The sequence below is a fragment of the Dreissena polymorpha genome, chromosome 3 (genome assembly GCF_020536995.1).
Source record: "Dreissena polymorpha isolate Duluth1 chromosome 3, UMN_Dpol_1.0, whole genome shotgun sequence".
Classification (NCBI taxonomy): Eukaryota; Metazoa; Mollusca; class Bivalvia; order Myida; family Dreissenidae; genus Dreissena; species Dreissena polymorpha.
The window spans coordinates 127795388-127809680 of record NC_068357.1 but is presented as its reverse complement, the minus strand read 5'-3'; the positions used below and the strand labels follow the sequence as shown (position 1 = coordinate 127809680).

General features: G+C 33.6%; 1 protein-coding gene and 2 long non-coding RNA genes across 3 annotated transcripts; 1 reads left to right on the top strand and 2 right to left on the bottom strand.

Moving 5' to 3' along the window:
- The first annotated feature begins 362 nt into the window (after positions 1 to 362).
- LOC127872584 (uncharacterized) lies at positions 363 to 5460 on the top strand. The gene is made up of 7 exons (XM_052415910.1): positions 363 to 489; positions 1194 to 1364; positions 3635 to 3770; positions 4353 to 4403; positions 4566 to 4607; positions 4956 to 5030; positions 5260 to 5460. Exons 1-7 carry the CDS (start codon positions 363 to 365, stop codon positions 5363 to 5365), a joined length of 708 nt encoding a protein of 235 aa, XP_052271870.1. The 3' UTR covers positions 5366 to 5460.
- Positions 5461 to 6190: 730 nt separating this feature from the next.
- On the bottom strand, positions 6191 to 8381 carry LOC127871400 (uncharacterized). The gene is made up of 4 exons (XR_008045317.1): positions 8338 to 8381; positions 7789 to 7900; positions 6898 to 7124; positions 6191 to 6299 (listed from the first exon to the last, which is right to left on the bottom strand). It is a non-coding gene; the product is annotated as an uncharacterized LOC127871400 (long non-coding RNA).
- A 4935-nt stretch (positions 8382 to 13316) lies between these two features.
- LOC127871402 (uncharacterized) lies at positions 13317 to 13971 on the bottom strand. Its single transcript, XR_008045319.1, has 2 exons — positions 13739 to 13971; positions 13317 to 13576 (listed from the first exon to the last, which is right to left on the bottom strand). It is a non-coding gene; the product is annotated as an uncharacterized LOC127871402 (long non-coding RNA).
- Between the last annotated feature and the right edge of the window lie 322 nt (positions 13972 to 14293).

The following is a 14293-nucleotide window of genomic DNA, read 5'->3' as shown; positions in this document are numbered from 1 at the left end:
AATACTTAGGGAAAATTAATGTGATTTCATTTGTAATAAATTCTTAAACTTGACCGTTCACTCAGAAATATTACTATATTTAGTAACATGACCCTGACAGTGCTCGCAAAATGGCGGAATGTTATTAGCGGACAAATGTGCTGTTAAGAAAGTTCTAAATATTACTTGTAGATGATGATTAATTAATATAAAAAGTGCATAATGTAAGAGGTTTACGCTTCCGGCATCTATCGAAACAGCTGTTACACAGTATCTGTATCGATTTTATGCTGCTGTCGTCGATCTCTTGATCATCAACACACATGTACACAAATTTGGAAAAAAAACACGAAAGTGAATGCAGACGATAGTTGAAAAAAAAAATGGCGAAACAACGAGCGCCCAACTTCACGCTGCAAGAAAATATTCTCCTCGCTCGTTTGATGGGAGAGGACTACTCAAACTTTGGTATGTCCAGGCATAAACTGGACAGGCATAGGTTTACCAGCCGTAAGTGTTTTTATTAAACATAATATTAATAAATTGTTATTGTATATATCACGAAACAGTGACGTGTGTGAATGACATATTGATTACTTTCGATAATTTTATTTATAAGCATCCAAACAGAATAATTGCAGATATTTTTAATGACTGTCTTTCAAAGTATGAGCATAATTTAGTATTTTATTGACATATGTATGTCCAATTGCATTTAATACATTCCTCGATCCTCTTGTAAAATCATTTATTGCGCAGTTACTAAAAAATAAAAACCTTTGCTTGTAATGCCTTTCACAGAAAAGTTTATTACACTGTATCTAATTAGAATTTTGTATTGTGTAACACAATATGTATCCCATATTAAAGGCAATGGGTTGAAATTAAGGTTAATACTTTGTTGTTATTGATCTTACATAAGTGTGGAACAATTTAACAATAAAAAAGGGCACACAATATGTGAAAACGGGAGGTCCGTACCTGTAGCAGAACCCCAGTGGTTTGGCTAGAGGTACCGTCCGTACCTCTAGAACCAGATTCTAGAGGTACGGATCTGTACCTCTAGCCACTGCCTATTGAAAAAAGGATGAATCATATTCTCTCATTAAACATAAAAAATCACAGTACAGAGTGTACATTAACATGAAATATTGAAATGAGAGAAAGCCTGCTATAATGTAAATATTTTAAGTTCTGTGTTGTCTGTTATTCAGAAATTTCTAGCTCTGTGAAAAAGGAAATGTGGGGAAATGTTGAGAACGCCTTCAATTCCAACAGTACGGGTACTCAAAGAAAAGGCAGTGACCTAGAAAAGAAATGGGAGAATCTTACATCTACCCAAAGAGGAATTTACCAAGATCATCAGCGCATGCTGACATTGACTGGTATGAAACTTTAAATATGGCTTTTTCTTTGACCTTGTACAAGGTCTCACCTTTTATTCATTTTTGTTAAATATATTATTCACTCTCACCCAAATTGGAAAGCCCTTTCCTCAAGTAAAAAAATAACATCTTTATTTATTGGTGTGAAAGTTGATGTATTTGTTATATAGTTGATCTGATACAACATTATAAGACAAAGTATAACATTCAACTTTACAACTTGCAAGGACCATATTAATTTGTCAGAATCATTTAGCAATGTTCAAATTAATATCCATCAACATTATCTTGAATATTAACTTATATTTATTAACATTATGATTACCTATTAATACAGTTTGTCAAAACAATGTTGCATATGATAAAGTGGCAATTTTAACAATGGTTACCACAAACATAACTTTTGTTGTTCATTTTGTGTGTGATTGTTATATATGATTGCATCTTTTAAAGTACACTTTTATAGTACACTTTTATAGAACACTTTTATAGTACACTTTTTTTGTTTCACAGACAATTGTTTCCTTCGAATAAACTAAGGATCACATTCTGTATTAAAAGTTCTCTCCTGTTGGTGCAGCTGTCAAATTATCACTTTGTAGTTTTTTATTTTTGCTTTGTATTACATTTTGTTAAGTGCATACTATTGTATAATACTCAAAATACTTTGCATTCCTACCTTTTCGTTTTGAGTAGGCATGTTCATCATAATTCTTCATTTTTCATAGTCAGTATACATCTTTATACTCTCTACTTATAATTTAAACCAACACTGTCATTTAACTGCAATTCTTTAACATACATGCAATATCCTTCTAATGCAAGGGACATTATACTTCTTACATCTTATGTTTTAACTCAGTACTAGTTACTTCCCTTATAGTTTATCTTAGTATATGTCATCTTAACCCATTGTATTAACTATTTAATCTGTATTAACTGTAATAATATAATGTCTTAAATCCGTCATTGTTTTACCATGTCTTGCCATGCATGTCTATGTTTTATGATTATGTACCGGTATTAACTGTGATAACATCATGTCTTAAATCCGTCATTGTTTTACCATGCCTTGCCATGCATGTCTTTGTTTTATGATAACCATTCGCTTTCATCTAACAGCTGCTTTTATTTTGTTATGTATACCATGTACTTTTTTTTGTCGGGAAAAGCTTTATGCTTATGTAGTGTTTACAGGGCTTTTCATCCTTATATAACAGAGGCCGATATTCGGCTCCTTCCCAATTCTAAAAAGCCTTATTTTTTCCCAACTCTGGCTGAAAGACTTCCCAAAAAAAACGATTGAAATTCCCCTGAAAATCAAAAAAATAAACACAGCGGATAGTGTTTTGTAGCCAAGTTACTGTTCGGTATAGTTTTACTGGTCTTGTAGATGATTGTAATTTCATTGAAAGCTTCCACGAGCGATAAACAAAGATGAAGGTTTATTTTGCGTAATTGTTGTCTGGTATCGATTTTTTCGCTACCAGTTCAGGTATTTCCCCACTACCGCTAAGCCGAATTTTAATTGTATTTGTGTACCAGTCTAGAACAGAATATTGCGTAGTACGGGTTTTATTGTCGGTTTTTGCACGAGGGCAACTGTGTCTGATGTCTACAGGGAGTTGCAGACAGACACCGGTCTGACAGCATGTTTCCCACGTGTACATACAATGCTGGAGCTTGCCATGCTCATACCACAGTCAACAGCTGTTGTGGAGCGTTCCTTTAGTGCCATGAACGATATATGTTCAGACCTCAGGACCTCCCTGTCAACAAAACATTTGGATGACTTGATGAGGATCAGTTCATATCAACATGATTTCAGTGAAATAGAATGGGAGCTTCTAGTTGACAAGTTTAAAAATGCAAAACAAAGGGAAATGGCTTTGTGAAGTTCTGAATTGTGTGACTGTGACAGAGTCTGTCATAACGAAAAAAGAGATAACTTTTAGTTTACTGTTCAAAAACTGCTGTTACCTGTTGAAAAGTTTATCTGTTTGAAAATATAGCTGGCCAATCTTTGAAAAGAACATTTCCAGGTCATTAATTCATAACAAAAATAAAGTTCAAACCATTATTGTGACTGTTTAAAATTGATTAAATGATTTACCTGTGATGAAATGCTTTAAAAGTTTTTTTCCCAAAATGGCCATCTATCGCGCTTAAATTTCCCAATTTGCAAGGCTAGGGCTTCTTCCCAATTTCCAGATGAAAAGACCTGGTTTATCATGTCCAACGTTAAATAAATCTTCTTGTATTTTGAACAGGAAGGCCTCCCTTCAACTCCAAATGTACCATCCTCACCGAGGCGGTAATGAACGTTATCGGGAAAGAGGGAGTGGATGTTATGGGCATTGGGCCCAGCAGCCTAGACACATCTATGCTGCAATTGACTCATATGCGGTGAAAAAAAAATCAAGTTACATTAAAATGCATACAAAATGTAGAACATTTACCCTTACTATAAGTTCTTTCAGTGATGTACATATTGTAAAAATAGCATACCATAATTGAATGGCATAGAAATTAGCCTTAAAATGTTGCTATATTTGAATATACAGGATATAATTGATATTTGCTTAATATAAATGCAAGTGTTAATAACAAATTGTATACAAACAATAATAATAACAGTACAAATTTGTTTGTTTTTAAATAATTCATTTGATTATTTTGTTTAATTCATTAATTTAAAATTAATAGATTATGACAATGACACATTCAACATATATACATAACCACAGGTGATGCAGTTACTTAATAAATGGAACAATTAAGACACCCTCTTCACTTCAATTTATAATTAAAGAGTATGTCTCATCTAAACATGTCAAAAAGTAAAGAAATGAACATGAATGTTAATCACAATATTTTGACAATTCATATACAAATCACAAATACATAAAGAAACAAATACAATGTTACAACACATTTGAATTATTGACAAAAATTATGTTGATAATTTTTTTTTCAATATGCTTACAGTGATGATGATCAGCAAGATACTGAAAACAACATGACCACGTGCACCTCAAGGTAAGCATGCAAATTCATAATAATGTCACAATTGATGATAGCTTGAATTGATAACAATATAAAAACAAGAAAATAATGCACAAATGTGTTATATATAGGTTTAAAAGGGAAAACACATTTTAAATAGGTCTATAATAGGAATTTATCATTATCTTATTTTAGTGGTGCGATGTCCACTCCAGTTTCAGTAAATCAGAAAAGAAGGTGAGACATGAATTATGAAAATATTATTATTGCAATTAACTTGCATACAAATTCAAAAACAGAAATTTTAATAAATAGTTACATGTATAAACAGCAATCTGATATATATATATATATATATATATATATATATATATATATATATATATATATATATATATATATATATATATATATATATATATATATATATATATATATATATATATATGCATATAATTTGCAAACAAAAACTAGCTCGCTATCATAATGCATTATTTACATTTTAATATATAACAAACATATCTTGAATATCAAATATTGTAATGGCAAATACATCTGGCTTGAGAAATGATGCACTTATTTCAGATATACCCCATCAGTGTCTGAGAATGGCTCTAGTAGCTCAGCTATTTCTCCTCGAGACGAGCCTTCACATTCATGGTATGTAAATTGTATGTCATGTATTTAACAATATAATAAATTATTCTACACATGGATCTTGATAACATAAACATGTGCAAAATTCGAATGATTGAACCTGTAGTGTTATACATATTTACCATTTTTCATTATACAAAAAAAGAAGCCATCAACAAAATAATCAAATTTAGTTTTGAGAAGGAAATAAAAAATATATATTTAAAATGCCATGTTTTAAATATCCATTTAGTTGCAGTCACTGCAGTCTGCATGAGATTAAGCGTCTGAAGAAGAGGAAGCTAGAACTTCAAATACGGTTCTATGAGGCCCAGTTGGCGCGATTGGGCGAGGAGTAAAAATAATAATAGAATTATATTATACATGTTGGTGTTGTATTTAATCAAACATTACTTTTATTTTGTTTTGAAGATAAAGATTCACATGAACTTCATCTACATTGTGTATGTCTTATGATTTTTGAAAAAAATGCCATACATGCTAAAATAGTTGTATTTAGTATGCAAATTATTTGCATTAACAGCTCTGAAAACATGACTTGTTCAATAACGTGAACATGATCTAAAAAAATGTATTTGCTACTACATTCCTGTAACGAAGGCCATCTTCATTTCCATTGTAATTTTCAGGATGATCTTGTAAGGCACCTATGTCCAAAGGATCCATTGGCAGATTTCGCATGTTGCATATATTATGCAGAACAGCGCATGACAAAATCACCCTGTTAATATAAATGACAATTAAGTGACACAAGCTGCATTAAAATGTCAGAAGAACATGGAATATATAAAACATTAAATTATAACATAAATAATACTTGATAAATATGTATTTTTAATGCAAGTTAGTTACATTAATTCAAATGCTGTTAAGAGTTTTGTTTTCTTTTCAAGGTCAGCACAGGGGCAAGAATTAACTATAAATGTTACTTGAAAAAACATATGACATTAAAATTGTAAGTCAGCTGTTGTCATACAACCTTATTTTTGTAAGAAATATGATTTTTGAAGCTGTATTGTGTTAATATAAAACTTCATGTATAGAACAAACCTATCTCTCAGTGACTAACACATTGTGTTAAACAATTACATTGGCCTTAGTGACTGTTAACTGTGTATCAAAGTTACTTAATTACAGGGTTTTATAATGGAATATTAAACTCACTTGCACGACTTTAATGGATGCAATCGAATTTCGTTGTGAAGAATAGCCCATCTCCTTTTCAAAATTCCAATGGAACGCTCAACAACAGATCTCGTACGTTTGTGTGCCCTTTAATACAAAAGTAATGGTTAAAGTATTATCTTTAATTTTCTCTTTTGTAGCAAAAGCATTATATCACGTTCATGATCAAGTGGGTAATTCACCTGCAATAAAAGCACCAGTCATTAATATGTATTAAGTACTTAGAATTGCACATCATTATTGTATAACTTAATAGTTTTTTTATGAAATGTATTACATTAACAAGGCTTGTCACCATAGAATGACATATGCCCCCTTTTTCCACATTTTTATAAACCTAAACGCAAAGTGTTTTTCCACATTTTTTGAAACCTAAACGCAAAGTGTGACAGAATTTCTTATAGACGGACATTGCAATCACTATATGCCCACCTTTGGGGGCATAAACACATTTAATGGAAGTTAAACACAATATCAAAATACAGTATTTACAAATAAACACCCACTTATTCACATTTACGTTATAAGCAAATCGTAGAGACTTGACTGTGTAGCTCATTAATTATTCAAACATTTCAGTGAAAGATTTATATTTAGCATGAGGGGTGCTTTTATATTGGTTATGGTGTTTATTAGGGAATATCTGTACCAATGTTGTAGAATTTACAAATGCAATTTATCTAACCGGTTGTAAATCAGCTGGTGCTCATCAGCTGGATTCATAAATGGAGTGAGGAGCCATCTCTTGCACGGATATCCCGAATCCCCAAGTAGATATTGATGTTGGTCATCGACAACATTCTGCTCCATGATTTGAAATAGGCCACTTTGCCTTAAGATTCTGGCATCATGGACAGCCCCAGGCCACAGCGGTACAATGTCTCTAATCAGACAATTGGCATCAAACATGATCTGTAAAAAAAACATGATATAGAGATACATTCATAGTATTAATAGTCTATACTGGGGACATATTGTTTTTGCCGTGTCTGTTTGTTTGTTTGCGTCAAACTTTAACATTGGCCATAACTTTTGCAATATTGAAGATAGCAACTTGATATTTGGCATGCATGTGTATCTCATGGAGCTGCACATTTTGAGTAGTGAAAGGTCAAGGTCATCCCTCAAGGTCAAAGATATGGGGGACATAGTGTTTCACAAAAGCATCTTGTTTCCACTGTTTTATTTGTAGTATAGTGAAAACACTATACCATATTGGAAAACTTATGAACAAGAAATAAGAAGTTGTATAAAAATGTCACAATCCATGCATTTCAGTATAATAAAAAATATAAGAAAGAAGACTGTTAAATTGGCCCCAAATTTATTATTGGATTGTTTTAGGAATTTTAAATCAAATATCCATATTTATCATGCAAATAACAAATGGTATCAGTATAAATCATGAAATTAAATGCATACATTGAAAATGTTTTTTCTTGATTTATATAAATGATTAAATCTTCATACATAATAATAATAAACATTGAACACCAATTAACAAACCCGAAGAATATAATATATTATATAGCAATTTTTACAATAATTAAAAATATAATATAAAAAAAAGGATTACCTGTGTGTTTATGGAATGGTAACCCATCCGATTCACATACGCCGGTTCATCAACAACTGGGGCTTGAATCTGGACATGCGTCCCATCGATAACGCCAATTACATTTGGAAACCTTGCAATATTGAAAAAGTCTTCCTTTTTTTTGTCGGATTTCTCCGGGAGCAGTTGGAACACTGATGAATTGTCGTACAATTTCAGGCTCAGTCAAAGCTTGAGTAACTTGGGATATGACCCTTGAAACTGTAGGCTGCGAAACCTCATGGATATCTCCATCATTAAGTTGAATGCTAGATGTAGCAAAATATCTTAAAGCAATCAAAATCTTTTCAATACTATTTAAACTATTGTTCCTGAAGCTTGTTGGTCCAATAAAAGGAGTCAGTTTGTCATTTAAAAATAAAATCCCTTGCCTATCCAAACGATAGCGTTCAATCAACTCAGAATTTTGAAGACTGTCGAGTAAATCAACTCTATTAATGAAACGTCTTGCCATTCTAAAAAAGAAAGTCAATCATTTAAGCAAATTAATAGAAAAAAGTGTGTACTTACTTAATAATTCCGAGATGATACAGTAACACACATTCGTACATTGCAAAAGGGAAAACACAATCTGACATGCGATACAGTATAACCACAATGACAGATATGTAAACACATCCCAGTTTCAAGTTCATATTGCCACTTTAAACTCATATCCCTTCCATTTCTTCAAACATATGATGCATGCACTGAAAATGACGTTAAATGATACAAAAATGCAATTATTATGGTAATCACAAAATTCGCGTAAGTTAACAACAATGTTACTTCCGTTATACTGTTTAAAAGCCGGACTCTGAAAGTAATTGGAATACATATCGGTCTGTGTTTAGAACGGTGATACATTTCAAAGAATACATACCTTTGGGATGGAGTTTGCTCAAAAAAAGGCGAAAACAACGGAAATTCGTCTGCTACGGCGCCATTTTTAAGGTGATTTCTTTGGACTTAAGGGAGGTGTACACGTCCCTTAACTTTAAGGGAAAAAACGGTCAACCTTAGGCATATTTCTAAGGTTAGGAAGTTTGTGAATATCACTTAAGGCATTTCCTTAAATTTAAGGGAAAAACAGCAAAAACCTAAGGCAAAATGACAACCTTAGGTAATTTTTTTCCCTTAGGTGGTTGGTGAATACGGGCCCAGGATCCAAAGTGTTCGCTTAACATCTTTAGAAGTACTGACTGAATGACAATTATGTTGAACAGTTTTGGATCCTGATCAGACTGCTCTTTTGGAGCCAAAATGGTCGCAATCGCCCTAAGGTCCAATTTCCTGTTATGTGGCTCATTTTTTCTCATGATTGATACAAATTATCATGATATAAAGCAAGTCTGTTGTGTATTAAAGGGGCTTATTCACAGATGGCCCATATATTTATAACTTATGTTTTTCTTATTAAATATCAGCTAGAAATGAAGTCTTTACACTTACTTTGATATATATGTGCATGTTAGTACTTAAAAACACGTTTTATAACAGTCTCGTACAGCCACTCGCACTATCAACGAGGTGTTTTCCCCTCTAAATATAAACTCGCACTTTGCAATCAAGTGACATAAACGTCTAAATTTAGTGACGTAATCGTCTAAATTTATACGCACTATACAATCACATGACGCGCTATGCTAAACAAAAGAATCGTAAATAATATGGCGGAACACGGGTCTTCAAATACGGAAAGCGTAAGTAAACATGTTTTTATAATGTTAATCTTTGTTGTTCGTAGTTCTTTTTGTAAAAGTAGGTTAAAATATAGAATAATTAATAAAATTATTCGTTTTTGTTACATAAATATATGCAAACAAAGCGTCTCTACTCACTCTGTCGTTGAAAGTCTCGAGACAAATGACGCCTAGTTAACTTTAAAATAAATGTTAGTATTCGCGTAAACAATTATGATTCATCATCAGTAGCCTTAGTGTACTGTAATAATTTATTTTAAAAAACACACCATTATGGTACTTGTTGTAATATTCTCCTAATTTAAACTGGCTTTAGCAGAGTTTTTGAAAAGTTTTACGGACGTTTCGTTCCACTGCCGGTTCGTCCCGCTGATATTTGTGTTGAAAAGGGGTATCTGTTTTGTCAAAATAGTAAGGCGTAACAAAAATAATTGTTTGTTTCCGGTGGCCCGACCCTACCTAATTTTTTGCCGCCGATCCTAATCTTTTTTGAGCCCAAACTTCGAAAAACATCGGACCGCGTATTTTTCGGCGACCCTCAATAAACTTGTCTACGGTATCCGCATATCATTTTTATTGTTATTGAAGCGCACGTGGTAGCTGGCCAATCAGCTATGAGTTTGCTCACACATAATATTGGGTAATTCATGCGCAGACACTGTAGACTTGGAATACACAGTCAGTTGATCTTGTCGTCCGCCAACAATATAGCGGCCGATGGCAAACGTCATATTTAAAGATTAACAAATCAAAAGAAGCGTACCAATAAATAAATTATTTCTAAGCTGATTACTTAACACCTTTCTCCCGATTATCGATCTGAATTAAAGGATGATAATTAAATAATTAGTTCTATTTCGACAATGTTACACCTTTTTGCCGATTATCGTTTGAAATTAAAAGATGATAATTAAGTAGTTTTTTACCCACAAAAATGCTATTGTAAAGCAATATGTCAACCAAATTGTATATTTGCTAGGTCTTGCAATGTATGCAGTCAAACGATATGCACATTTTATTTAATGTGGCAAAGTTTGCGTTTGAAACGCGTACAATTTTTCGGACTGTCGTTTTCGGATACAATATTTTTCGTTGATTATAATTTATTTTCGAAGTTCTTTATAGAAAAAATAGAATGACGAATGCACATGCGGTGATACGGACGGTGTGGTTTATAATATATTAAATTGTATTCACCTGAAAATACAATTGGAAAGACTATAAAAAAAAGAACAATTAGTAAGGGCTTTGGATGGGGTGGGGGATCTGCCCTTTATTCCTGTTGGATTCCTGCGGTTGCGGTTCCAAGACCCCCGGCCTAATTTTCAGGATTTCAAATTTGGAACAATCGACACCCCTATTAAATGTACATCTATAAAATAACTTATGTTTGTACTTTGACAAGTATCATACTAATTATTTCTATATTGAAAAATGTACGTTACATTATGATATGTGATATGCCCTTGTTGTCATTAAAAGAAATATAAACAAGTTGATAGTAAATGTTTATATAATTATTTCAAAACCAGTTTTCGCGCATCGAAAAACAAAAACCTGGTTGGCTCAAAGAAATTTTGGGACAGCGCTATCCCTGGTTGATAGACCCCACGACACCAGTACATAATATAATCTGAAAATGGGGTTCTTTGGAAGCATAAACTGCATCCAAGAAATATAATAGCACACCCAGTTTGATTGGGTCTGTTCATGGTGATAATGTTACATGCAACACCACTCGCGTCCCCCTAGCATGGCTTTTGGGCTATTTAATATATTATAAATTATAAATAATATAGTATATACTCCATGATCCCAAAGGAACAGAAAGTATAACAACACTGCCTCCCTTTAGACACTGAGGGTCAAGCTTACTGCGACTTTAGTTATGCCTTTTATTGGTCATAAAATGGACTATTAAAGCCGTTGCCAGAAGTCAACATTAAACTCGGAAATAAGGAAAGCAACAAATGCAAAATGTATGAACAGCAAGTTTTTATTTCATTAAAGCATTTAAATAAAGCCATATTGCATTACATACATCATCAAATTTATTGTACATACAGTTGTACACAAAAAAAATGAGAAGGAGATGCACCATGTACGACATTTTCTCAAAAAAAAAAAACATTAATAAAATTATTTTCCTACCTACCTACCCTAATTTTTAGGCCATGTCATTGGAAACAAACCTATTTTTTTGTTAGGCCTAATGTATAGCCGCGGATAGATAATGATATCGTTTAGGTGTGAATCATATTGGGAAACGTTCGCATCTTTGATTGTTACCTCTGTGCCATGAAAAAAGATTGTATGCTCCCTAAGTGTTGAAGATAACATATTGCATAATAAGACAAGAAATATAACAGTGTTTATTTACTATTATTACTAGGATACAACCATTACGTTAAGCAAAGGAGAAGTGCTCGAAGAAGGGTCCAACCACGAAAATCGCTAGACTTTGTTACTTTCCAGCAACAGGCAGAAGAGGTAAGATTGCGTTGCAGCACTTTTTTCAGTTGATATCAGTATATATTGGAGAATATTGAAATAATGTGAAGATAATGGTGTGACATATTCATACCTGATGAAGTATTTGGAGAAAAAGATCAATATATGTGTCTCGTTCTGAGAAAACTGGGCATAATGCATGTGCGTAAAGTGTCGTCCCAGATTTGTCTGTGCAGTCCGCATAGGCTAATCAGGGACGACACTTTCCGCTTTTATGACATTTTTCGTTTAAATGAAGTCTCATCTTAGCAGAAAACCAATTTAGGCGGAAAGTGTCGTCCCTGATTAGCCTGTGCGGACTGAACAGGTTAATCTGTGACAACACTAAACGCACAGTTTCTTCAAAACACGACTCATGTATATACATATATATATATTTTTTTTTATTGTGAAATAATTTTGATACAAAAAGAAACACAATTCAACACATTTATTGTTGCCGTAAAACAAATTCTCTGTATGTAAAACAGGATTCATCAACTTCAACTGCCGGTGATGAGTCTGAAAAGCCAGTGGCTACTGGAAAAGGGAAGAGAAAGAGAGTGTCAGGGGCTGGCAAAACACGAGGAGGGAAAAGAGGGAGCAGAAAAACCAAGGGGCAATGCTTCGAAGAAGATGAGGAAGAAAGACTTGTGTTTCTGCATGAGCAAAAAAAAAACAGGAGGATGTAAGTTATAATTTTGAACAATGCTCCAACACTATATTATGTGTACATTGAAATTTTTCACACACAAAAACCCTCTCATAAATAATAAAAATGGTTTCATGAACAATAAGCTTTTCTATAGGAATGTATCATTTCAAGTAACAAGATAATTAAAATGTAAATGTTCAAAACATTTTATTTTATTATTAATCCTGGATGTGGCAGCAATGCCGTCTGCAAGACAACCAGTGGAAGACCAACCTGGACCATCTTCGGACCAACCTTCTTGGTGTGTTTGCAGCCATTGCCCTATGATGGACCGAGACCAGGACAGCATTTGTTGTGGCATGGCCCCACAATACTGAATAAGCCAGAGACCGGTATGTTGTTGTTGTTGTTGTAGAATCTTACCCATTTTTCATGTTCATTTTACTGTGAGCCAGGTTGACGGAATTTATATGTATCATATATATATATGTGACGTCGTCAGCAGAAATCAGTACAAACGCGGTCGACGTTATTTTTAGCTACGCGTGATTGAAGTGCGGCGTTATGAAAATGGAAATAAAGTTATAATTATATAATGAACAAGGGACCAAATTGTCACAAAACCAGGTTTTCATTGTGAAAAAAAAATCTGATAAAGGGAGAAAACTCAAACTGAACTTTTGAAATGACCAAAAAAAATTAACCCCCTTTGTAAGTTTTTTTTTTTTTTTAATCTATTTTTAGTCGTGGCGACCTTGACATTGGAGATATTGACGTGATTCTTTCGTGGGACACACCGTCCCATGATGGTGAACAAATGTGCCAAATGATTTTAAAATCTCACAATGAATGACATAGTTATGGCCAGGACAAGCTCATGTATGGCCATTTTTGACCTTTGAACTCAAAGTGTGACCTTGACCTTGGAGATATCGACGTAATTATTTCGCGCGACACACCGTCCAATGATGGTGAACAAATGTGCCAAATGATTTTAAAATCTGACGATGAACGACATAGTTATGGCTCGGACAAGCTCATTTATGGCCATTTTTGACCTTTGAACTCAAAGTGTGACCTTGACCTTGGAGATATCGACGTAATTATTTCGCGCGACACACCGTCCAATGATGGTGAACAAATGTGCCAAATGATTTTAAAATCTGACAATGAACGACATAGTTATGGCCCGGACAAGCTCATTCCGCCAGCCCGCCAGCCCGCCAGCCAGCCAGCCCGCCAGCCCGCCAGCCAGCCCGCCCGCCCGCATTCGCCAATCTAATAACCAGTTTTTTTCCTTCGGAAAACCTGGTTAAAAACCTAATGAAACTTGAGATATATGCATATTTTTGAAGAATGAAATGCCCACGAGCTCTGATCGACAATGTACACTTATAATTTTTTATTTGGTTGGAAGTAACCGTTGCTTTGTTGAGCTACCTCTACTAAAAATGGCGTGTCGTAATTAGCCTTCGCATTGACATTGTTCACCGTTTGTTTGCGAGTTCCTTTGGAATACATTGTCAGTCAATCCTGACAATAATTTCTTCAATAAAGGATCGTGGTTAAAATCAGGTAAGATATTTTAATAAACTTGACAATCATTAATTTTGGTAAACAATGGTCCTATTTAGAGAAC